At 46.4% G+C, this 22,995-nt stretch overlaps 1 protein-coding gene across 16 annotated transcripts in view; it reads left to right on the forward strand.

Moving 5' to 3' along the window:
- The first annotated feature begins 1,008 nt into the window (after nucleotides 1–1,008).
- Mtmr14 (myotubularin related protein 14) overlaps nucleotides 1,009–22,995 on the forward strand; it is a 43,758-nt gene continuing 21,771 nt past the window's right edge. For 4 of the 16 annotated variants that reach the window (XR_001785185.2, XR_377503.4, XM_006506824.4 and 1 more), the window contains exons 1-7: nucleotides 1,009–1,495; nucleotides 3,659–3,807; nucleotides 13,245–13,353; nucleotides 17,105–17,180; nucleotides 17,464–17,524; nucleotides 19,190–19,312; nucleotides 20,397–20,470. Coding sequence is in view for 10 of the 16 variants with exons in the window: in XM_006506824.4 (XP_006506887.1) it covers nucleotides 1,340–1,495; nucleotides 3,659–3,807; nucleotides 13,245–13,353; nucleotides 17,105–17,180; nucleotides 17,464–17,524; nucleotides 19,190–19,312; nucleotides 20,397–20,470 (748 nt within the window). In the remaining 6 variants the exon portion in view is untranslated. Of the gene's footprint in view, nucleotides 1,496–3,658; nucleotides 3,808–13,244; nucleotides 13,354–17,104; nucleotides 17,181–17,463; nucleotides 17,525–19,189; nucleotides 19,313–20,396; nucleotides 20,471–22,499; nucleotides 22,770–22,995 lie in introns of those variants that run through there. The other 12 variants (NR_155434.1, NM_026849.2, NM_001362182.1 and 9 more) reach the window with 9 other exon arrangements.

A 22,995-nucleotide genomic window follows, 5' to 3' on the forward strand; every position in this document is an offset into this window, starting at 1 on the left:
ACAGACATGCTCAGAGGCCAACCAGGTGGAGGCAATTACTCAACTGAAGAGTCCTTTCCCCAAGTTGGGAAGCAAGAATAATCATCACAGTTTAGAAGACGAGACTAAATAATAATTTTTTTAAAAAATGCATATTTTGATTCTATTTGACCATCGCCAAAAGGGAAAACTAATTTCCAGTATTAGAATTCAGGACAGGACCTAGTTGAGCATGAAGAGTGACTGACAGTCAGCAGGGGTTGTGGTTTGTGTTTTCCTTAGATTTCTTTACAAATCTAAGAAAATGAGTACTTTTAGGCACTATGTTAACTTACTATGTTTTCACAGCATCAATTTCATTTTGAGAGTTTTCTTTCGACATAAGTTATAGCTTAATCAACTGTCTGACTGATGGCCAAATGAGCAATTCTCCCTCAGATATACAATACTGAAGGAGGCCTTAACACCTTCTCTCTAAACATCAATACTTGGGGGTAGATAGTACACACATCTTCTGAGACTAACAATTCTAGGAATTTGGGACTGATATTTGAGATTCTCAGCACCCAGAAAGTGGAGGCAGGTGAGTCAGGAGTTCAAGGCCAGCCTTGGCTATACCACAAATAATTACCTACATCAAACAACAAACACCAGCCCAATACACAAACAACTCCCTAGACAGGGAAGAACTGAGCAGGAGATTGGCACGTGTTGATTTATGATGAAAGCAGCTGATAGGAAAATGAAGGAACATTATTATCTACACTTTTTTAAACATTTTTAAAAAATTAAGGTGTGGTCTGGGCTAGTCTCAAATGCCTGATTCTCACGCTTCATCCTCTGGCGTTTGCCTACTGACACCAGCTAGAAAATCTTTTTAAATAAATAGGATGATGGTCCACGCTATATTGGCAGGGACGTCCATAAGAGCAGTGGAGAAGTGCTGTTTGAAATGCTGTTTTGATTCTTGCAGCTCTCGTCTTCTTGCTGCCAGCACTAACTCAGGCCTCCGGCGGTTCCTTCCTCTCTTGTTGCCAATGGTTCCCGCCTTTCCCCTCCCCGCAGCCGCGGTGGTTTAGCCCGGCTTCCCCCGGGGAAACCCCTTGGGCGGAGCGCGGCCCCCGCCGTGAGGCCACTTGGATCCCTCCGCGTCAGGGGTGGGCCGGGGACCTGTGGGCCGGGCACGAACCCCGGGCTCTGATTGGCTGCGGCGGGAGTAAACATCCGGAGAGGTGGGGCGGGGCCGGAAGTGGAAGAAGAAGGCGGCGGCTGAGTCGGTTCAGGAGGTTTTAGAGCCGGAGTCCGAGCTTCAGGTGCCATGGGCTGGGGGAAGGCGCCCTGAGGGGACTCGAGGCTGTGCATGGCGGGTGCTCGGGCCGCCGCCGCCGCCTCGGCGGGTTCCACCGCCTCGTCGGGCAGCCCGCCGCCTCAGGAGCCCGGGCTCTGGGAGCTGCTGGAGGAGTTCTCCCGGACTCAGTACCGTGCCAAGGACAGCGGCGGGAAGAGCGGCTCTAAGGTGAGCCCCAAAGGTGCAACGACCTGAACTGGTCCCTGGCCTGAGTTACCGAGGGAAGACTGTGGTTCGGGATGGGAGGAGAGCTGGAATGAGACCTCCTTGGGGAGGCACGGGAGAGGAACTTATCCAGGATATGGACTCAGAGAGTAAGGATCCGGCTTTACACCAAAGAGGAGGACCGAAGCTCCTTGTGGGTTTTGGGGTGGGGGGTTGCTTTAACAGGGGTTTGGAGGTCAAGGGTCGGAGTTGTGGGCCAGGTGCAAAGGTTAGACAATAGGAACGCTACCCTTCGTGAGCCTAGGAGGGGTTACCAACAGATTCAAAACAAAAAACAAAACCCCTAAAATCTAAGTAAAAATGGGGAAGAGACTCCTCTGGACCAGAGATCAGAGTAGAAGTCTGGAGTAGTGTGACATTATGGAGCCCAGAGAACAGCGGAGTGTGTCACCTCCTTATAAGGTACCAGCATGACTTAGGCCCTTCCCTTTCCTTTCCTGTAGAGCAAGAAGAGAACCCACATTCCCTTTCTGTTCCTTTTATCAGAAGTCTCTGTCCGTTGTCCCCCCACCCCGGGAATTTCCCTCTGCCCTAGTCACCAGGCCTGAAAAGAGAGCTGCTGATCTGGTCGAGGCATACTGACCTCAGCACTGATAGACCCGGCCCTTTCTCTTTCCCAGTGTGGCATTACACATTGGCGTTGGTCTCTGTGCTGGGCCATAAAACTGGTTTGGCCCCAGAGGTTACCTAGGGGCTGAGACATCTTCTATTAATCTCTGAAGTAACAACCTAAGAAAGATCACTAATGTGGTATTATCGGACCAGACAATTAAGTACCTTTCAGATTATAATTGGCATCATTTGGAGCTCTTGTTAAACACAAAGATTTCTGGTCTTAGATTCTCTTAAAGCACAATGTCTGGGGAGGCAGACCCTAGAATTTGTACTGTATGTTCAGAAAAGCCTTAAATGCGTTATCCCAACCAAGGCCAGTCATGCACTCCTGTCCTTCTGTCTCCACTTCCTAGGTGATGGGGTTACAGGTGTTTACCCTCATGCTTGGTTTCTGTGGTGCTGGAGATTGAACACAGGTTTTTATGCATGCCAGACCGGCATTCTACCAGCTGAGCTACATCACCAGCCTTGGTGTGTGTTGAGGCGTGGTTTTTTGTCTGTGGCCCTGGCTTGGTTTCACAGTCATTATCCCAGGATGGCTTGTAACTAATAATCCTCCTGCCTTAGCCTCCCAAGGACTACATACACGTGTGAGCCACCACAGCTGACTTCGAGGGCAATCTTTTGAGTGGTTATAGGAGGTGTGTGATTTTGATGGATCTCACTGCCCTCTGAATGTCTGTGAAGATTAGAGTTTTACAAGTTAAACCTTACTCTCACCACAACTGGTCTTAATACTGCTCCAGGCTTCATGATCTCTTGCAAAGTTCTTGATGTGTTACAGGCGGTAAGCTTTTCTTCCAGTGGGCTTTTCACTGAACTGTGAACAAAAGGATTAATTTTAGAAGGGAGCCTTGCCTTTAGTTTTATAAGCAGATGGTATGTAAAGAGACAACTGTCTGCAGCTTTTACTGATTTTGCTGACTAGAGCTTCTTTATTTTTGTAGGTGTTGTTGAGACATGGTCTTGAGATATATAGTAATTCATATATAAATATACACACACACATGCACGCACACACTGAACTCGGCATCCTCCTGCCTCAACATCCCATGTAATAAGATTGTAGATGTGCACCATCGTGCCCAGCTGACTGGAGCTTCAACTGGAGTTTCTGGGGCTGTAGAACAGAAAAAAAGATTTTTTGGTGTTAAAAGAACATAATGTGTTAATGCTATAATAGTAACCTAAAGCAACAGTTACTGTTGCTTTGTTTTTTGGGACAAGGTCTCACTATGTGCCCAGCCTCCCTGTGACTCCACAGTCTTCTGTGCAGTGAGGCTAACGGGCTTAGGTACCACCTGAAGCATGCCACACGTGAGTTAATATAGAGCCCACGGTCCAGCATCATGTTTCTTCCCAGCCTTGAATGATGATCACAGAATTGCTTGTCACTCACTCCCAGGGGCCTCTTTGGATCATGGGCCACTTAAGCTCATGCCCTCAGAACCTGAGAATTCTCTTCAGGCTCAAGTCTCCTTCTCTATGCAGGTTGAACGCATTGAGAAGAGATGTCTGGAGCTATTTGGCCGTGACTACTGTTTCAGCGTGATTCCAAATGTGAATGGTGATATCTGCGGCCACTACCCCCGCCACATCGTATTCCTGGAGTATGAGAGTTCTGAGAAAGAGAAAGACACGTGAGCATCCTGTGACTGTAGTGTGCATGTCGGGTGGACCTCAGAGGCTCATCCCCACGGTCAGGAGACTGGGCAGGGCATGCTCACTTTGCTCAGGTGGGGTTAGTTCCTGGCATCTTTACGGACTTAAGGTTTGAGTTTGATTGGCCAAGTAGTACAGCTTCAGATGAGAAGTGGAGAGTCCCAGCCCTGCAGCTTTCACCCCTCTGTTTGACCTCACTGACCTAAGACAGCAGACATACTTTCACCTCTCTGAACAACTTCAGGGCCATCTTTTGTCTTTAGTAGGTGTAGTTGGAAGGAATGATGACATATCAAGACAGACTGTATTTTATTGAGGTAGTACCCTCATGTAGCCTGAGTTGGCCATGCGCTCACTTTGTAGCCATAGGAATGATCTTTAACTTCTGATCCTCCTGCCTCCACTGCCTAAGTGCTGGGGTTACAGGCTTGTGCCACCATGCCCAGCTTTCAGGACATGCTTAGGGGTGTTTCCCATGCTTGTCTCTTAAGAGCCTGGGCCTACAGTCACACTGCTTGAGTTAGCATCCTACTACTTGTCCATTTTCTGACTCTGTAACTAACACTAGGCAAGTTTTTCATTCTTTGTCCTTAGTTTTTCTTTGATAATTCCCGGCCTCCTCATAATTAAGGCTTGCAAGGACTAATTAAAATTCTAGAAGGGTGGCTTGTGCAGTTCCTGATGATAAATTGTGCTAATGCAAGCCTGATGTGTAAGAATTAAGAATAAGAGCTACCATGTACACCGAGGTTGTCTGTCCCAGGCTCTAGGTAGGGAAACAGTACTCAGCAGAGCAGACTTGAAACACCTGATAGGAACTAGCTCATCAGGTAGTAAAGGGTTATGGTTCTTTGGTGTGGATAATTATTCTTAACACTGAGGCTCCATGTCTGCTCCTAGTTCTTCCCTTAAGTTCCTTGCTTGCTGTCTAAAGGGTGTTCCAGGAGCTGCTATATAATCTTTGCCCTGTAAATGAGGGCATTGGGAAAGCTCCTGCTGCTCAAAGCAAAGCCATCGTCTCCCAAGACCTTGGGGAAAGTGTGGACTCTTGGGCTTTAGAGTCATGGGTCAAAATCACGGCATACCAAGATGCCTAAGCAATTCATGTGTGTGGAGAGAGCTGAGAAGTGCTGCTGTAGGCAAACCTAGAGGATCCTCCCTGGTGGTGTGTTTGAGATGACTTCATGATAGAGAGCCTGTGTAAAAGTGTTTCCCCGGGCTGGTGAGATGGCTCAGTGGGTAAGAGCACCTGATTGCTCTTCCGAAGGTCCGGAGTTCAAATCCCAGCAACCACATGGTGGCTCACAACCATCCATAACGAGATCTGACTCCCTCTTCTGGAGTGTCTGAAGACAGATACAATGTACTTACATATAATAATTTATTAATAAATCTTTAAAAAAAAAGTTTTTCCCCAAAGTTCTCGGACAACTTTTGAACAGGCTTTTTCTTTCCTTGCCCTGGCTTTTACTTCTTTCTCCTTCCTTCCTTTCACACACCTTTCTTTCCCTTTCCTTTCTTTCTCACGTTTAGTTTGTTTTGGGTTTTTTTGTTTTTTTGCTTTGAGAGAAGGTTTCACGTTGTAGTTCTGACTGGCCTTTATCAACTCGGCCTCAGCCTCCCATTACAGGTGTGAGCCACTGTGCTCAACTCAGTGGAGCACTGATCTTTGCCAAGGAGTGTGACCTTCTGGGATGGGTGGGTGTAGTGCTTTTCTCCAGTCACATCTGTGCACAAATGAAGACTGTGGACTTTAGCACCCCCCCCCCCGGACCTTCTAAAGCAGTTTCCAGTCTGCATTCCCAGACCCCCTTAGATGCCTTATATTCTATAGCCAGATGTGGGGAGAGATGGTTTACAAGCAGATGAACAGCATGGTCAGAGGAGTTAAAGACTGAAGCCTTTCTTTTCTTTTCTTTCTTTCTTTTTTTTTTTTTTTTTTTTGTTTGTTATGTTTTGGCTTTTTGTTTTTTTTTGTTTGTTTGGTTTGTTTTTTTTTTTCTTCCGAGACAGGGTTTCTCTGTATAGCCCTGGCTGTCCTGGAACTCACTCTGTAGACCAGGCTGGCCTCGAACTCAGAAATCCGCCCGCCTCTGCCTCCCGAGTGCTGGGATTAAAGGAGTGCGCCACCACACCCGGCTAGCCTTTATTTTCTTATGTGTGAAGGGATATCTAGAAGAGGGCCATCTCTTGAAAATTCAGTATATTCTTCTTCTGTGAAGATCCCAGTTACAGCACCTTTCTTAGTTCTTCTCTAACTTCCCTTCCAACTTAGCCTTATAGTCCTGTAAGCTAAAGTTAGTCTGTAGCCGTCTCTCACTTTCTCTCAGTCACCTGCTACCAACATTGTCATCTATGTAACCAAGGCTGACCTTAAACTCATGAACCTTCTGCTTACATCACCCAAGAGGCAGAGTTAGAAGTGTCCACCATGTCTTGCCCAACCTCTTTCCCCCTTTTTACTCTTGTGAGTGCTGTGTGGCACTTAACCTCTGCCCTCTGATAGCATTCATGTGAGTGAACCACAAAGATATCTTGTTACTGCAGAATCTGATTTGCTACCTCAGAGGTGGGGCCAAGATTCAGCATTCTCTAATTAGCTCTCAGTTATGGTTGGTTGCTTGTCCTGAAAGGAACATGTTCAGTGCTTATTCATTCTAGCAGTAAAGAGAAGAATTTCTAGTGGCTGATAATTGAGTACTTGTTTTTAGCATACATGAAGCCCCTGGGTTAGAGTCTTAGCACTCTATAAGCAGGCCATTGTAGTACATGCTTGTAATCCCAGGGGAGAACTGACTGCATCATTGTTAGCTACAAGGTCTGATAACAAGCCTGGACTATGAGATCCTGTGTTGAGAGGGAAGAGTGATTGATTCCTCTCTGATTGTCTTAAGTAAAGATTTCACACACTTATGTCCTATGAAAAATATAGTATCGCCCCTATTCTACAGAGAAAAAAGTTGAAGCCCAGAGAGCAGTTTCCCTTTACCCAAGAGGCAGTTAGCAGAATGATTCCCCTCTGTCCACTGGTCTACCTTTTCTTTACTGCTACCTTGTCCATAAGGGTCTCACTTTCTAGGAAAAGAATAGTATGCTACCCTTGAAGAGTTTTGTTAACGTGTGCATTTGTATCTCAGGGCCTTGAACAGTTTCTTAAAGTGTGTGTGTTTGTGTATAGGTACATAAGACCAGGTACCAATGAAGGCCAGAGACATCCCATCCTGCTGGAGCTGGAGTTCCAGCTGGTTGTGCACTTCCTAGTATGGATGCTAGGAACAGAACTTAGGGTTTTTCCATTATAACCCTGACTATCCTAGAATTCGCTCTGTAGACCAGGTTGGCCTTAAACTAATAGATCCAACCCCCTCTGCCGCCTGAGTGCTGGCACTAGGCTCCCCCTTTTTTTCTTTTTGATATGGGAGCTTGGCTAAGGTTTTCAGTCTGACCTTAGACTCCTCTTGCCTTACATAGCTAGAACCACAGACACATGTCAGCATGCCCTGCTTTAGAGTTTGTAGTTAGTTTTCATTTCTTGCATGGTCATTATATTGAAGTGACATTAATTGGCAACGAGTATTTGTTGAAAGGAAAAGAATTTGGGTATAATTGGATAGGAAGAAATATGACTGCATGCATAAATTACTGTGACATGAATAGAGTGAGTTAGCAGGCTGTAACTTGATTCAGAAAGGGCTTGGTCTAGCAAAGAAACCTCCCCAGTTCTGTCCAGGAGGGCCAGAGGGTTTGCTCTGAGTTTTTGCTGAGCTGCCTCTGTGGTGGACCCCAAGAATCCAACAGGTGAAGTCCTCATCCCCAGGCCCAGGCTTGGTGGGCGTGACTCAGCATTGGCTCAGCAAGAGCCCGAGCTAGGGGACAGCACAGCTGAGGTTGCGGATTCACTCTGGAGGCTGAGCCAGGATTGCTGTGAGTTCCAGGCCAGCCTGGGTCATAGTGTGAAATGGTCTCCCCCACCCCACCCTCTCAAAAATCCAGGGCCAGTGAGATGTCTGAGCAGGTGAGTAGCACTTCTCTTACAGTCCTGACCCCCTGAAACCATGTTTAAAAGTCAGATGTGAGTGAGCACTCAACATGTGTGATCCCAGAGCTCCTATAGCAAGATCAGAACAAAGACAGGAGAACTCACCAGAAACTCGGTTATTAAGCATTGTGACCAAAATCACGAGAGACCCTTTCTTAAAAACAAGGTATTAGGAGAGAACCATGTCCTCAAAGTTGTCCTTTGACTACCTCGCACCATGATGTATGCCTCCATGTTCACATTCACTCCTCCCTCCCTCCCTCCCTCCCTCCCTCCCTCTACAAATAAAATCCTTTTAAAGGGCTTTAAAAAAATAAATAACCCTGGTAGATGGTTGGTGATGGTGGTGGTGGCAGTGGTAGTATACACCTTTAATCCCAGCATCAGAGAGGCAGAGGCAGATCTCTTGAGTTCAAGGCCAACCTGGTCTACAAAGTGAGTTCCAGGACAGCTAAGACTAAAGGAACAAACACCCAATAATTAAAAACAAAAGAAAACACCATCACCAACAAAAACAGAAAATACTGTTGCCACATCAATTCTGGCAAGCTTTCTTAAACCTGTATAGCATTCCTAATGTAGGTTGGCTGCTCCCTGCGTACACCCAGTCTTCCTGCCTCAGCCTCAAGAGTAATAAGATGGTGGTCATTTATTATCAAACCATGCTTTAAAAATAGTTTTGTGGGGCTGGTGAGATGGCTCAGTGGGTAAGAGCACCCGACTGCTCTTCCGAAGGTCCAGAGTTCAAATCCCAGCAACCACATGGTGGCTCACGACCACCGGAAATGAGATCTGATGCCCTTGTCTTGGTGTGTCTGAGGACAGCTACGGTGTACTTACATATAATAAATAAATCTTTAAAAAAAAAAGTTTTGTGAACCGGGTGGTGGTGCATACCTTTAATCCCAGCACTTGGGAGGCAGAGGCAAGCGGATTTCTGAGTTCGAGGCCAGCTTGGTCTACAAAGTGAGTTCCAGGACAGCCAGGGCTACACAGCGAAACCCTGTCTCGAAAAATCAAAAAAAAAAAAAAAAAAAAAGGAATAGTTTTGTGAGAGATGATGTTCATGAAGACCAAAAACCTTAAATAATCCAATTAAATAATACCAAAGGAGGGGCTAGAGATTTACCTCTGGGACAGGCTCTGGGTTCAGTCCCCAGTGGCAAATAAGTAGCAAAGGAAATCTCACTACTGGGTTGTAGATACAAATATGTAAGCATACAGTGTTCATTCATGTATGGTCATAGGCCACACAATTCACTGTCTAGTGAAAGATTAAAAACAGGAACTAGTGAGAAAGCAGAAACGGAGCTGGTTCTTTACTTAGTGGCCAGGCAGATAAGCCATGACCTAGTGTAATAGAAAATAAATGGTCTTACACTAAAAGAACTCAGAATCCAGGCATAATCCCAGTCTGTGGGAGGCTGAGGCAGGATTTTGAGCCTGAGGACAGTCTGGAGGACATAGTGAGATTGTCTCAATAGCGACAACACAATCAGGTCGAAGCCCTAAGTTCAGAGGTTAGTACCTGTGCTGGTCCTTTCTCTGTTGATATGTGGTGGAGGTATTTCTATGAGACAGGGTCTCATACTATGTAGCACCAGCTGACCTGGGACTCTTGCTTCAGCCCTCTGTGCTAGCTTTTAGGAGAACTTGCTGAATGCAGCTTAGGATAATCTGATGCAAAGGTTTTGTTTTGCTTTTGGTTTTTGAGACAGGAAAACACATAGCCCAACCTGGCCTCATATAGCATCAAGATGACTTTGAATTCCTGACCTCCTTGTGTCCACCTCTTAAGTCCTTGGGTTACAAAAGTGCATTACTATGCCCAGTTCTGTTTTTATGACCTAAAAACTACCGAATGTAGTATGTGTGTGTGGTATAGGTGAAGGTTGATGGTGGTACACAGGCCTGTGCCCAGGCATGAAGGCCAGAGAACACTGCATATTCACCTAGCTCTCCACCTTATTATTCCTTTGAAGAATGGTCTCTCCCTGAATGAGAGCTCTTTCTGGGTAGGCTGCCAGGCAGCAAACCTCATCAGCTCTCCTGCTCTGCCCTCCAACAGTTCTGGGGTACAGGGGCCCATGAGATCCTGGCCAGCTTGTTACAGTTCTAGAATCCAAACCTGGGCTATCAAGGTTGGGCAGTGAGTGCTTGTAATCACTAAGCAGCCCCCCCCCTTTGTTTTTGAGATAGCGTCTCATAGCCCAAGGTAGCTGTAAACATGGTGCAGTTAAGGCTTGAACTCTTGGTTTTTCTGCCTTCCCATGTTCTGGGATTGGGTCCAGAGGGAACTACTGTGAACTTGCTGAGAGGCCAGTGGACAGACAGTCCTGACATGGCTGAGAAATGGGAATGGTGATCAGGTACTTGGGGAGCTGGGTACTAGGAGCCGTGCTGGCCACTCTGCTTCATGGTCCTAGAGGTGAGCGTTGCACTGGTTTTGGACTAGGTGCCTCTGTACCTCATAGAGAAACTAAGACAGGGAGAGCAGTGGCATCCGGCTTCTTGGCTGCAGGATTTGCCAGTGAGCCAGTGCCATCCTGACTGTGGGTAATTGATATAGGGACCCTGGCCCCATAAAGCTTGTCGTTTTCTTCCTCCTCAGAAATAACATTCCATTAACAAAAATTATATCTTAAATCTGACCTCCTGGAAAAATATACCATGGGGGTGGAGGGCAAGTTGTCCTCTTAAACCTCTTTTGTTCTTTTGGGTTTTTGTAGAGCAAAAATGGGTATGAGAAAAGCTTCCAAGAAGGGCTCCATAGGAGGAATTCCCTCCTAATCCTGACTTCTTATTTCTCATGATTATTAAATTAACGTTTACTTGAAGACATACTTGTACCTGTTGAACCATCTCACGAGCTCTTGTCATTTTGAAACTGAGTTTTGCTAAATTTTGGAGGCTGACCATGACCTCACCCCATATCTCAGACAGAACTTGAATTTGTGATTTCCCAGCTTTGCCCCTCCCACCAAAGTAACTGAGATCTCATGTAGGTGCTCCTAGGTCTGGCATATGCTTTTGTAAAGTATATTTTAATGTTAGAAATTTTCCTGTGTGTGTGTGTGTGTGTGTGTATAGTGCGTGTTAATTGTCCTGCCCCTCCCATCCCCCATCTTCCAGACCACTAGTCTGTGACCCTATCGCACCTCTCAACCTCTTTGTCTTTTTAAAATTGTTTTTCTTTTTAATTACCCACTGAGTCCAGGCTATTCACATGGGTATAGGACCATCCGTGGGGGTGTGGTCAGCCTACCGGGAGCCACCACCCTTAAAACACTTGACTATTCTTCCGCCTTTCACTGCCAATAGTAATCTTCAGCCAAGACTTCCTGTCTAAAACCCCCAATCCCCTGAAAACAAAAACCTAGCATGGCAGTCTTAAAAACAAACTGGCCATGGTGGTACATGCCTATAGTCCCAGCTCTCAGAAGGAAGCAGGGAGATCGCAAGCTTGAGGCCAGGCTGGACCACACCGCAAGTTAGAGGCCAATGACCTAGGTAGGGAGGCTGGTTGAAAACAGAAATCTAAGGCAAAACACAGTACACACACAGACACATCCCAGCAACAACCAAAACAACCCACAGCTGTCTGTCTGAAGTAGGATCTCACACAGTCTGGGCTCTTGAGCCGCTCCCTGCACCTCCCAGGTGCTGGAGTTACTGGGTTGTAACACTGTGCCCAGCTCTTCCACTGTCAATTTGAAGGAAAATATAAAGGCTTCTGTCTCTAAATCATGGCTTGAGGGTGTAGTGACTGTCAAGTGGAAGCGTCTGAAATGGAAGTAGAGGAGTTTTCAAAAGTCTGGAGCTGTTGCATTCATGAGCTCACAGCACCTATGATGGAGTTTCTCTGTGTGACTCTGGCTGTCTTGGGACTCGCTCTGTAGACCAGACTTGACCTTAACTCAAGAGACCTGCCTGTCTCTGCTTCCTGAGTGCTGGGACTAAATGGATGTGCCACCACACCTGGCTGCTTTTGTTTTTTTAAAGTGGGGTCTTCAGTGACCTGAAACTCACTATATAGATCAGCCTGGCTTTGAACTTGTGGCCATCCTCCTGTTCTTGCTCTGAATGCAGAGAGAATAGGTGTATACCACCAGCCTAAGGCTGTAGTTGTATCATCTGCATTATCATCCAGCTTCCCTTACAAAGGAGCCACAGATCCATGAGTGTTACTAACCTCTCCTGAAACAGTGTTAAGGTGCATGTGCCCTGAGGAGCTGTGTCACCGCACAGGATCACTTGAAGGGTCAGGCTGTGGAAGGGGACTGAGCTTTCTGTAAGGCTGGCTCAAAGCTCAGTCCCCTAAGGAGAACCCTTGCTTTTCCTTCTGAGGACTCACTGTACCGCTCTGACTTCCCTGCCTCTTGTTTGTCTTTGTGTGTGGTGTATGGATGTGACTGCTTCCTGTGCATGTGTCTGTGGAGGCAGAGGCCTTTGCAGTTCATGTACCACCTTTTGAGGCAGGGTGTCTCACTAAGCCCTTCCTCACTCACCAGGTAGCCTAGCTGGCTGGTGGGATCCTCTTGTACATGCACTACACACACTCCAGTGCGGTTTGTTTTGGGGGAAATGTTGTTTGGTGCTGGTATCGCTTGCTGACTCTTATTTCCTTTTGGATTTTTTTCATTTATTTGGGTTTGATTGGGGATTTTCTATGTGGTCCTTGTTTTGAGACAAACTCTCATGTGACTCGGGCTGGCCTGAACTCACTATGTCACCCAGACTTGCTTTGAGTTTATAGTAATCCTCCTGTCTCAGCCTTTTGCATGGGCTAAGATTACAAACATGCACCACCACACCCAGTTCATTTAATTTGGCTTTCATTTTTTTCATTGGGAAGGCTCTGAAATCAGGGTAACTTATATTTTGATACTTAGAATTAACAGGTTTTTTCTTTTCCTGAAAAACTTGATATATCAGTGATGTGAAATTTAGAAATAATGGCCTTTGCTAAATTTTCAGTGACTAAAACTTGGAATGATGGAGCATATATGTGATCTTAGCACTTGGGAAGCTGAGCTAAGAGGTTTGCTACAAATTCAAGATTAGCTTAGGCTACAGAGTTTAAGGCCAGCCTGAGTTACATCTGAATTCAAGGCCTGCTTCAGCTCTGATTCAAAAAACAGAATTCTAGAGAGTCCTTTACATGTGTGGGCCTCCTTTGCATCTTCACATGTGTGGGCCTCCTTTGCATCTTTACATGTGTGGGCCTCCTTTGCATCTTTACATGTGCGGGCCTCCTTTGCATCTTTACATGTGCGGGCCTCCTTTGCATCTTTACATGTGTGGGCCTCCTTTGCATCTTTGTGAACAGACACGCTTGTGTTGCTGCCTGGCTGACCTCGTCCTTCTGCTTGTTAGATTTCAGAGCACTGTGCAGGTGAACAAGTTGCAAGACCTCATTCACCGAAGCAAGATGGCCAGGTGCAGAGGTCGGTTTGTCTGCCCAGTGATCCTGTTCAAAGGCAAGGTAAGGTCCACTCACAGTATCATTTGCTGTCTCCTGTTCTGGTCACCGACTTCATGCAAAATGGTAGAGCCTTTTTGTTCTCTAATAGCATGAGGCAGGGTAGTTGGTTGTTGGAATCTCACAGTGTGGGAAACAGGCCAGAGAAATGGACCATTTCTGACTGAAGGAAGGTTTCAGATAGGAAGGGATGTAATACCAGGGCCTCCTGCCCCGTGCTATAGAGCTAGATTGCCTAGGTCACATCCTGGCTCTTACTGCCTGTACATGGCCTCAGCTTATTTTGCAGAGTATATTAAATCAGGTAATATTCTGCTGTTTGTCCCTTCTCTGTCATGTGATTAGCCATGTACTTATTGAATGTGTACTTTGTCTCAGGACTTTGAGTATGTCATTCCTGTAAAGCGGACATAAGTCCCAACCCTTGCAGTTCTATGTTGAGTAGGTCTGTTAGGGTAGCTCTATAATGTGATCTCGCTTTACGTGTCTTAAAATATTTTGATTCAGAGTGGTTAAATAACCTGACCAGGTTTACACAGCAAGAAGATTCTGATTTGAGTCCGGCACGGCAGTGCACGAGTAGAGGCAGAAGGATCAAGGAGTTCAGAGTCACCCTTGTGTCTTATACGGAGAAATGAGAAATACTTTTGTCCTGACCTCTGATAGAGACTTGTAAATGCGTCCGTGTGGGGGTCACTGACATAATTTCAGCTCTGAGCTGAAGCAAAGACCTGAGTGGAGCTTTGTCATTTGGGAATACAAAGTGACTCCTGATTATTTATTTTTGAAAAACAGGGTTTTGCTCAGTAGCCCAGGCTGTCCTTAAACTCATAGCCGCCTTCTCTGCCTACCCGACCTCCAAGTCTGGGATATTCCTAAAGCTTCCATCAGAGTTCACTCCCACTTCAGGGTCGTTTTAAGCCTCGTGCCTTAGGAGTGTGGCAGGTTGGAACTCCTTAACAGATAAGACTTTCCAGACCGACTCTAGCAATGGATTGTGAAATCCTAGCAGATTTCCTCTGCTCACCAGGTCTCTGGAGCAAGGAGGAAGGAAAGTAAAAGCAGCCCTCTTACCTCAGCCTAAGTGCTGGGAGGACTGCAGGCCTGAGCCCCAAGCTTGGCATTTATTTAATGTGTGTGCATGTGTTGGGTGGCATTTCTCAGTCCCCTTTCCCTTCTTTTCTGAGACAGTTTGTAGATTAGAACATTCTGTGCTGCTCTTGGCCTGTCAGCTCTAGACATGTGCAGTTTCTGCCTCGTAGCGCTAGGAGTGTATGTAGACCTGCACAGCCACACCTGGCTTCTTCTGAGGGTGCTGGGGACCCAAAAAGTTCTCATACTTGCACAACACATACTTTACCAACTAATTTTATTTTACTTTGAGACAGGATCCTTTTTTTTTGGTTTTTGGAGACAGGGTTTGTCTGTGTAACCCTGGCTGTCCTGGAACTCACTTTGTAGACCTCAGAAATCCGCCTGCCTCTGCCTCCCAAGTGCTGGGATTAAAGGCGTGCATCACCACGCCCAGCTTTGAGACAGAATCTTACTTTGTAGCTCTGATTGATCTTAATACCATCGTCCAGTGTCCAGTTCCAAATGTGGAGATTCCCAAAGATTTAAAGCCTGTGCTGCCACACCAACAGTTGACAGTTTCTGCTGATTTATGGATGCTTTTAGACCCAGAAAAGGTTAGATAGCCCCCACCATAGTGCGTTGTGCTTAGACCACAGGAAGTTCAGCTAGCCCTTCTCCATGGGCTTCTGGACAGATTGTGAGTATGCTCTTTGGGAAGCAGCCACCCTGGAGCAGTAGTGGTCCCTGACAGGGTCCTGGGGACTAAGGTGCTGTCTGGAGCTCAAACTCAGGAGAACAGATGTGCAAACAGGCCACATTTCCAAGAACCCCTAGCCAGTTCCAGGTGATACCCAGCTGCTTATATTTTGCCTGCTCTAACATCCAACAGGAGCTAGACAGTTGGCCTAGTGGTTCCCTCCACCCATTTCATTTAGAGCCATCTTTACCTCTGTTACCTTGTGGGATGATGAGGACCCTACAGTAGATGGTCTTTTGTTTTTCAGAAACCTATTTATTTTTTAAAGGTTTATTTAATGTATTGAGTGCTCTGTTTGCATGTATACTTTTGTGCCAGAAGAGGGCACCAGATCCCATTAAAGGTGGTTGTGAGTCACTGTGTGGTTGCTGGGGATTGAACTCAGGACCTCTAGAAGAGCAGACAGTGCTCTTAACTGCTGAGCCATCTCTCCAGCCCAGAAACCCACTTAACACTGCAGATTGCAGGACCAACTCAGAAATGAACTTCAACTGGTCTGTCACCTTACATCTTCCGTTTGTCTTAGTGCAGTGGTATAGATCTCCCAGCCTGTGGTCAAACTAGATTGACTTGTTTCCTTTCCCATTCCCCTGACAGACTACTGGATTTCAACAAACTATTTAAATTGAGTTATGAAAGTTTATAGGCCAGCAAATGGCTCACTGGGTACAGGAAGGTGTCCACTGTACAAGACTGGCTACCTGAGTTTGAACTCAGAATTCACATAAAGGTGGGCGGAGGGAATGAAGCAAACTTGTCTTGCTACACACTGACCCACAAACATACATATCATGCAGGCATACACAGGCAGTCTTCTTAAACATACTGTTGCCTAGCTTGAAGAATTCCAGCTCTCAAAGTGATTCCTGCCATGAGGAAAAATGAAAATAATAAGGAAGGTGGGGGTTTAGTTTAGTTGTAGAGCACTGTCCTGGCAGGCTTCCGTCTCCTACAGACCCTGTTTAAAGAAAGAAAAAAGGCAGCCAAGTAATAGCTACTATTTTTCCTTGAAAATTATGGGTTTTATTTATCTTTTGGTTTTTGGGTTTGTGTTTTTTTGTTTGTTTGTTTTTTGTCTTAGAACTTGTTATGTAGTCCATAAACTTTGACCTCGTAGAGAAGTGTGTGTGTGTGAGTGTGAGAGAGAGTCTCATGGAGCCACAGCTGGCCTCATACAGACCCACTATGTAGCTGTGGCTGGTCTTGAACTTCCGATGCCCCTGTTGAAATTACAGCCACATATCATGACTGCTTCAATAATTTCTTTTTAAATATTAAGATCCCAACTGAGCAGTGGTGGTGCTTGCCTTTAATCTCAGCACTTGAGAGCAAAGGCAGGCAGATTTGTGAGCTCCAGGACAGCCAGGGATATACAGAGAAACCCTGTCTCGAAAAAAAACAAACCAAAACAAAAACCCAAAAACAAAATCCCAAGTATTTCTCTCTTGTTTCTTTCAGTATAAAAGTTGCCCTCTATGCTAAAAAGTTTCAAATAATAGGTAACAAGGCCTTGGAGGTATGTGAGCTTGGGCCAATTCCCAACCAGCCCCACATTCTGTGACTCTTTACATCCCTTAACCTCCCTGAGCCAGTTTTTCGTTTCTTCATTTGTGAAGTAGCTGTCTTCTCTACTGCCTGCCGTGCTTGCCTCACGGCCATGTGAGTTGAAGGAGGAGTCACCTGACAGTGCTGAGCCTGGTACCTGCATACATGGGCATCCTCCAAACCTTATCTCGTCACTGATGTAACACTGCTGCCTTGAATTTAGGGTGACCCCTTTGGTAGAGTCTGTAGACAGATAAGTTCTAAGCAGACTTGAGACTGACTGGGGTGGTCTCTATGCTGGTAAGAAGCACCAGGCATTCCTTAAGCTCTGCATGCTTGAGAAGTCACCTGATCCTGACGTTGCTGTTTGTCTCCCAGCATATTTGCAGGTCGGCCACACTGGCTGGATGGGGAGAGCTATATGGACGCTCGGGATACAACTATTTATTCTCAGGTGAATATTGAACAGCCTTTTATGGGTCTAAGAATGGAAAACCTGGTCAGAGGGATTAGTCCTGCCTCAGCCACAGTGGTGTGAGGGAAGGTGTAATGAAGCAGGGTAGAGGCCAGCACACCCCAGAGCAGGAACTAGGGATTCGCTTCCGAGACAAAGCGGACTGCCACACACAGGTGGGCGTGTGGCCCTAATGGAGACTTGAGGGCTGAACCTGGGGAAGTACAGGTTGGCCTAGCAACGATGCCCCCAGCTGCAGTGCTGACACTGGTTTCTCTGACAGGGGGAGCAGATGATACCTGGGCAAGTACAGAAGATGTCACAGAAGAGGACTTTGTTCTTCGGTCAGTGTGGGTCACTGTGGGTAGGAGCATGGGTCAGGGATGGTTGGCTGGTTGGTGGCAGCCATGCTCTCTGGCAATGGGTATTCATGTCTGGATAAGTGCATTAGCTCTTTGCCCCCATCTTTCAACTCCATATCTCCAAAATAGCACCTTTGAAGTCCACCCAGCAGCTTCCTTAACATGAGCAGTCTTCATTAACCAGGATCACAGCACATGATGACCTTAGGGTTTCTGTGCTGCTGGTCTAAGGTTGGCCCTAGATATCTGTCTTTGTTTAGAGCCTTAAACAATGGCAAGATGCAGTTAGTCTGCCAAGTATGAACCTGCCGGGTGTCACTCAGGACTCCTGGCTCTAAATTACAGAGTTGGGGTAAAGTCCTCATGTAACAACTATATCCCACAATTGAATTTTGAGTCATATGCACCCTTCTTTTGTTCCTTCTTGGGTGTGTGTGGTGTGTAGTGTGTGTGTTTGTGTATGTGTTTTTACAGGGGAAACAGCATTTGAGATGGTCTCAAAAACCACAATGCCCAACTCTATTTTTTGGCTTTTTGAGACAAGGTCTCATGTAGACAAGTCTGACTCTGCACTTCCTATGTAGCCAAGGTCCTGGTCCTGTCACTGTTTCCCAAGTCTAGAACTATAGACATGCAGCACTGAACTCATTTAAAGGGAAAAAGTGGGCCGGTTCACACTCTGCCCCTTTCAAATAGTTTTTAATGAACAAAACTACAAGCCTCATTTGTGTGCTTGGTACTACATGGAAAGTCTTTAGGTGGTGTCCAGCATCTCTTGAAATACACATGGCACCCTAGTATTGACCTGCTGCTCAAACTGTGGCTCAGGTACTTTGCTATGCCTGGGTTCTGCCATTGGCTTTGAAAGTCATAGCTCTGGCTTATGCTCAAGAATGTGTGGCTTCCCCCAAGGTCAGGTGACTTCTGCCTTGGGCAGGTCATCCACAGCACATAGATCTTAGGCAACTGACTGCCAGCAGTGACCAAGCAGCAGGCATTAAAACACATTGCAGTGACTGTTAACCCTTGTACTGCTGTCATGTGTGGATGGCTGGACAGAAAGCAGCCTGAGAATTTGAATGTTTTCCTCTACTTCTCCTCTTCCTCCTCCCCCTCCTCCCCCTCCTCCTCCTCTTCCTCCTCCTCCTCCTCCTCCCCCCTCCTCTTCCTCCTCCAGCCTGGTAAGTAGAAGGAATTCACTTACCTAGTATTTCACAATCAGTTGGTCAAATCACCCTAAAAGGTCTTTATCAGTTGAAGATTTTCAATGTTAAATCCATAAGGCATATGACTAAAAATGGTCCTAAATGGAAGAAAAAGAGGGAGGTGGAGATGAACTCTAATGGAAGTTTAAAGAGTCTCAGCCACCAGCTCGATGCCTTTTAGAACTGGAGATTATCTTGACTCTTCTGGCTTAATGTCAAGCAGTGCAGAAAGCTCTTTCCCACTCTGGCTGCAAATTGCTCTTCTTTGAAACGTGTCCCAAGATAGGGATAATCTCTTGGAAAGTCACCTTCCCTCCCCCTTCCCCCTGACTTCTGAAGAATCGAACACAGGTTCTCATCCATACTTCCTAAAATAGCTCCCTGCCCCGTGCTTCTCTGAGTCTACCTGGTCTCAACCTCTTTCTCTGGCTATTTATTTCAGGAGTGGTGACACGCACCTTTTTGATAAGGTGAGAGGCTATGATATCAAGCTGCTTCAATACCTGTCAGTCAAGTACATCTGTGACCTGATGGTGGAGAACAAGAAGGTGAAGTTTGGCATGAAGTGAGTAGAGGGCATCTGGCAAGAAGCAGTCTCAGGCTTTGTGCAGGGCTGGCCACAGTGCATGGCCATCCTGGCACTGGTGGGCTTGTGTGAGGGCCGTCTGTGCAGCCTCTTACTGCATTTCGAAACAGCCTTGTGCAGTAGGTTCTGATGTCCCTTCATACACACATATGTGCTAGTGATATGTTCGTGGAGGTCAAAGACTGATATCAGATGTCCTCCCCAGTCATTCTGCACCTGAGTCTTTCAGTAAACCTGGAGCTCACCAATTCAGCCGCCTGATTGGCTAGAAAGCCAGGAGCTCCTCCTGTCTCTGCTTTCACACCGCTGTGATTTCAGGTGTTTACAGCCACTTCCAGCTTTTCACATAGGCACTGGGGATCTGAACTCCAATCCCCATGCTGGTGTAGCAAGTACTTGACCAACTAAGCCAGGCCCTGAGCCCCATTTTTTTTTTTTTTTTTTTTTTTTGGTGGGAGTTTTTGATTTTTATTCTTTTTGTTAACTTTTACTTTTTTTTGTTTTGCTCTTTTTGTTGTTTTAGGAGTTTGGGGTTTTTTTGTTTGTTTGTTTTTGTTTTTTGAGATATGGTCTTTAAATATAGCCTTGAACTCATTATGTAGCCCACACTGGCCCTGAATTTGTGAGGATCCTCCTAGCTCAGCCTCCCAAATCCTGGGCTGACAGGTTGCAATACTCTCAGCTCCATGTTCCCATGTTTAGGAGTGGCCTTTGGAGGGAGAGAAGTCCTTCCTACTGTCCGGCTCTGTCCCACCCTCAGGACCAAGAGTGGATGTGCCTCATGCTTCCATGGAGCTGATGATATGGCAGGTTATCCTCCAACCCTTGGGTACTGGTTGAGGCCTGCTGTTTTGTTAGAGTGAAAAAAGACCTCTCTTATTTGAGCTGTTCAGATGGGGACAGGGAAGAGCCCCTAATTGTTTGCTGCTGAGGGTGTCATTGCTAAGTCTAAAAGACAGCTTTTTGGTCAAAAATTCATTTTAAGAAATTGTAACACTTATTTGGGAAAGTATGTGTGTGGGGGGGGGGTTGGGATACCATAACACGTGTTCCTGTCTTGTAGTGTAACCTCCTCTGAGAAGGTGGACAAAGCCCAGCGCTATGCAAACTTCACTCTCCTCTCTATTCCATATCCAGGTAGGAGACCAGGGTCAAACTTTCTGTACGTGTATATCCTGGGAGCGTTCTGGGAGGAGCTGTATCAGGCAGCATGAACGCCTGGGCCCCAGAACACAGAAGTCATGATTGAGGGTCAGACAGGATCCTGCAGAGTCATTTTTTCTTTTTATCTAAGGAGTGGAGGTGGTCAGGGAAGGGACCTGATCTTGGCACTCAGGAGCCACAACCTTAAAAATCATTACTTCTCCTCTGAACTTCAGGTCCCTTCAGGTAGCAGCTGGTACTTGGAAAAGTTTAACTTGGCTTTCTCATAAAGACTGAATCTTGCATGGCCATATGACCTTTGCACATGTGAGGAAATGACATGTCTGTGCTCTGTCAGCCATCATTCATGCTGCTCTGGCCCATGTGGTATGTGCCTTCTTATGTACATCCAGAGCTTTTTGGGGATATTGCCCCAGACAGTGCTGGTTGTGGGGCAAAAAACCAGTGCTCTGTCATCAGTAATTATACAGTAACCTCCCTACATTGCAGGACACTTTGATACTACAGAGCCACTTTGCCTCTCTCTGTGGCCAGGCTGTTTTCTCACTCTGGAAACTGGAACTGTGTGGCACTCTGGTTCCCCGCTGCCCCTACCTGCTTACTAAACATGAGTGCCAGCCATTGTGGATCCCAGCAAGGAATGCCTTCCTCCTCAGAGCCTTTACTTCTTAGCACTGACCTCTTCCTTCAGTCTGGGCTGGGGCTGTCCATCCTAGTATTAGAGACACATAGCCCATAGCAGGATGCTGTAGCCTCTCACAGAACTCTGTAGGTTCAGCTAGTTCTTGTTAGTGTTTGCAACAAACACTGGGTGGTCTTGATGGTCCTCACAGTGTCTACCATGCGGTCTCGTAACACTCTTTTCTGCCAGCTGTGTGTTTGGTGCCCTGTGGGACTGGGTATAACTCCCACCCCTTTCTGGAATAAGCCCCTCAACCTTCTGAGAATCATTTCCCTCCTTTATACCATGGGAATAATGGCACCTGTTTTAGAATAAAGTGAGAGACCCAGCCCTATTCGGCTCTGTAAATTATGGTTCTTATGAGGAGTTTGTGGGAAGGCTCTTGAAACTTTCTCTTGCCTAAGAGCAACTTTGGGCTGATGTAGATTATAAGGATATCACAGGGCTTGACAATGTCAGATGTGCACTGAGCAAAGGTTTCTTACTTCAGAAGCACCCTGTCTTCACCTGATGCCCTTGCATTCTGTGCTAGAGCCATCAGTGTCTATGGTAGAGGCTACTCCGTGTGATAAGTAAGCTGTGCTCCCTGGGGAGCACACATCCATAGCTTGTTTATATCTGTAATAATGGATCAGCAGCTGCCTCCCACAATGTCCGTTTTAATTTTGTCCATTTCTTTTTTTTTTTAAGATTTATTTATTTATTTATTTATTTATTTATTATATGCAAGTACACTGTAGCTGTCCTCAGACACTCCAGAAGAGGGAGTCAGATCTCGTTACGGATGGTTGTGAGCCACCATGTGGTTGCTGGGATTTGAACTCCTGACCTTTGGAAGAGCAGTCGGGTGCTCTTACCCACTGAGCCATCTCACCAGCCCTTGTCCATTTCTTAAACAGTGTTTACATCATAGGCTTTGTCGTAAACAAAGGATTCAGCCTAGGGCCTGTGGAGTTGACCTAGCAGTCAGGGTTTAGAAAAGCAGAGAATTTCATAGTGGCTTAGAGATAATTGAGGTCTCCTCATAGCCCAGGCTCATAAGCCACAAAGCATCTGATAGTTACAGCTGCTCTTTCTCCTAGTAAGGCTCCCTAAAATAAGCTGAAGTGTTATGGCTAAAGATTATTTCCTAACTTCTTAGTCCATTTTGAGCCTGGGGTATTAGTATGTTAAATGAGAGCCAAGTTGAGCACATGGGCTAGGACCCCACCTTCCTCCCCTCAGAGGCCTTCTTTTGCCCTGAGGCAAGCCCAGAAATCCCTGGGCACTTGGCCTCTGACCTCTCACAGAATTAAGAATTTGCTACTTTCTACTACCTTCTAGGATCTCACTGGACCTGGTGTAGCCAAAGCCATGTGCCTGCTGGAGTCAGCACATGCATTAGCTGAGGAGCTCAGAAGTCACTCTAGGAAGTTGTTTCCCCGAGAGTCTGCCCTAGCCCTGTGACTTGATGCAAAGTGGGTGTGTTCTTCTGACAAAGGGAGGCTGTGCCCAGGGGCAAGCCTCATCTGTAACCAAAGCAGCTGGGTGCTGCTTGCAGAGCAAGAATTGACTAAGTCTGGCATGGTGGTGCCATGGAGGCAGAGGCAGGTATGGATCTCGGTGAGTTCAAGGCCAGCATGGTCTGCATAGCCAGTTCCAAGTTAGCCTGGGCTACATAGACCCTGTCTCAGAAAACAGAAAGCTAGGGCTGGAGAGATGGTTAAGAGCGGTTAAGAGCACTGGCTCTTCTTCCAGAGGTCCTGAATTTAATTCCCAGCAATCACATGGTGGCTCACAACCATCTGTAATGGGATCCAAATGCCCTCCTCAGGTG

The sequence above is a fragment of the Mus musculus genome, chromosome 6 (genome assembly GCF_000001635.26).
Source record: "Mus musculus strain C57BL/6J chromosome 6, GRCm38.p6 C57BL/6J".
Lineage (NCBI taxonomy): Eukaryota > Metazoa > Chordata > Mammalia > Rodentia > Muridae > Mus > Mus musculus.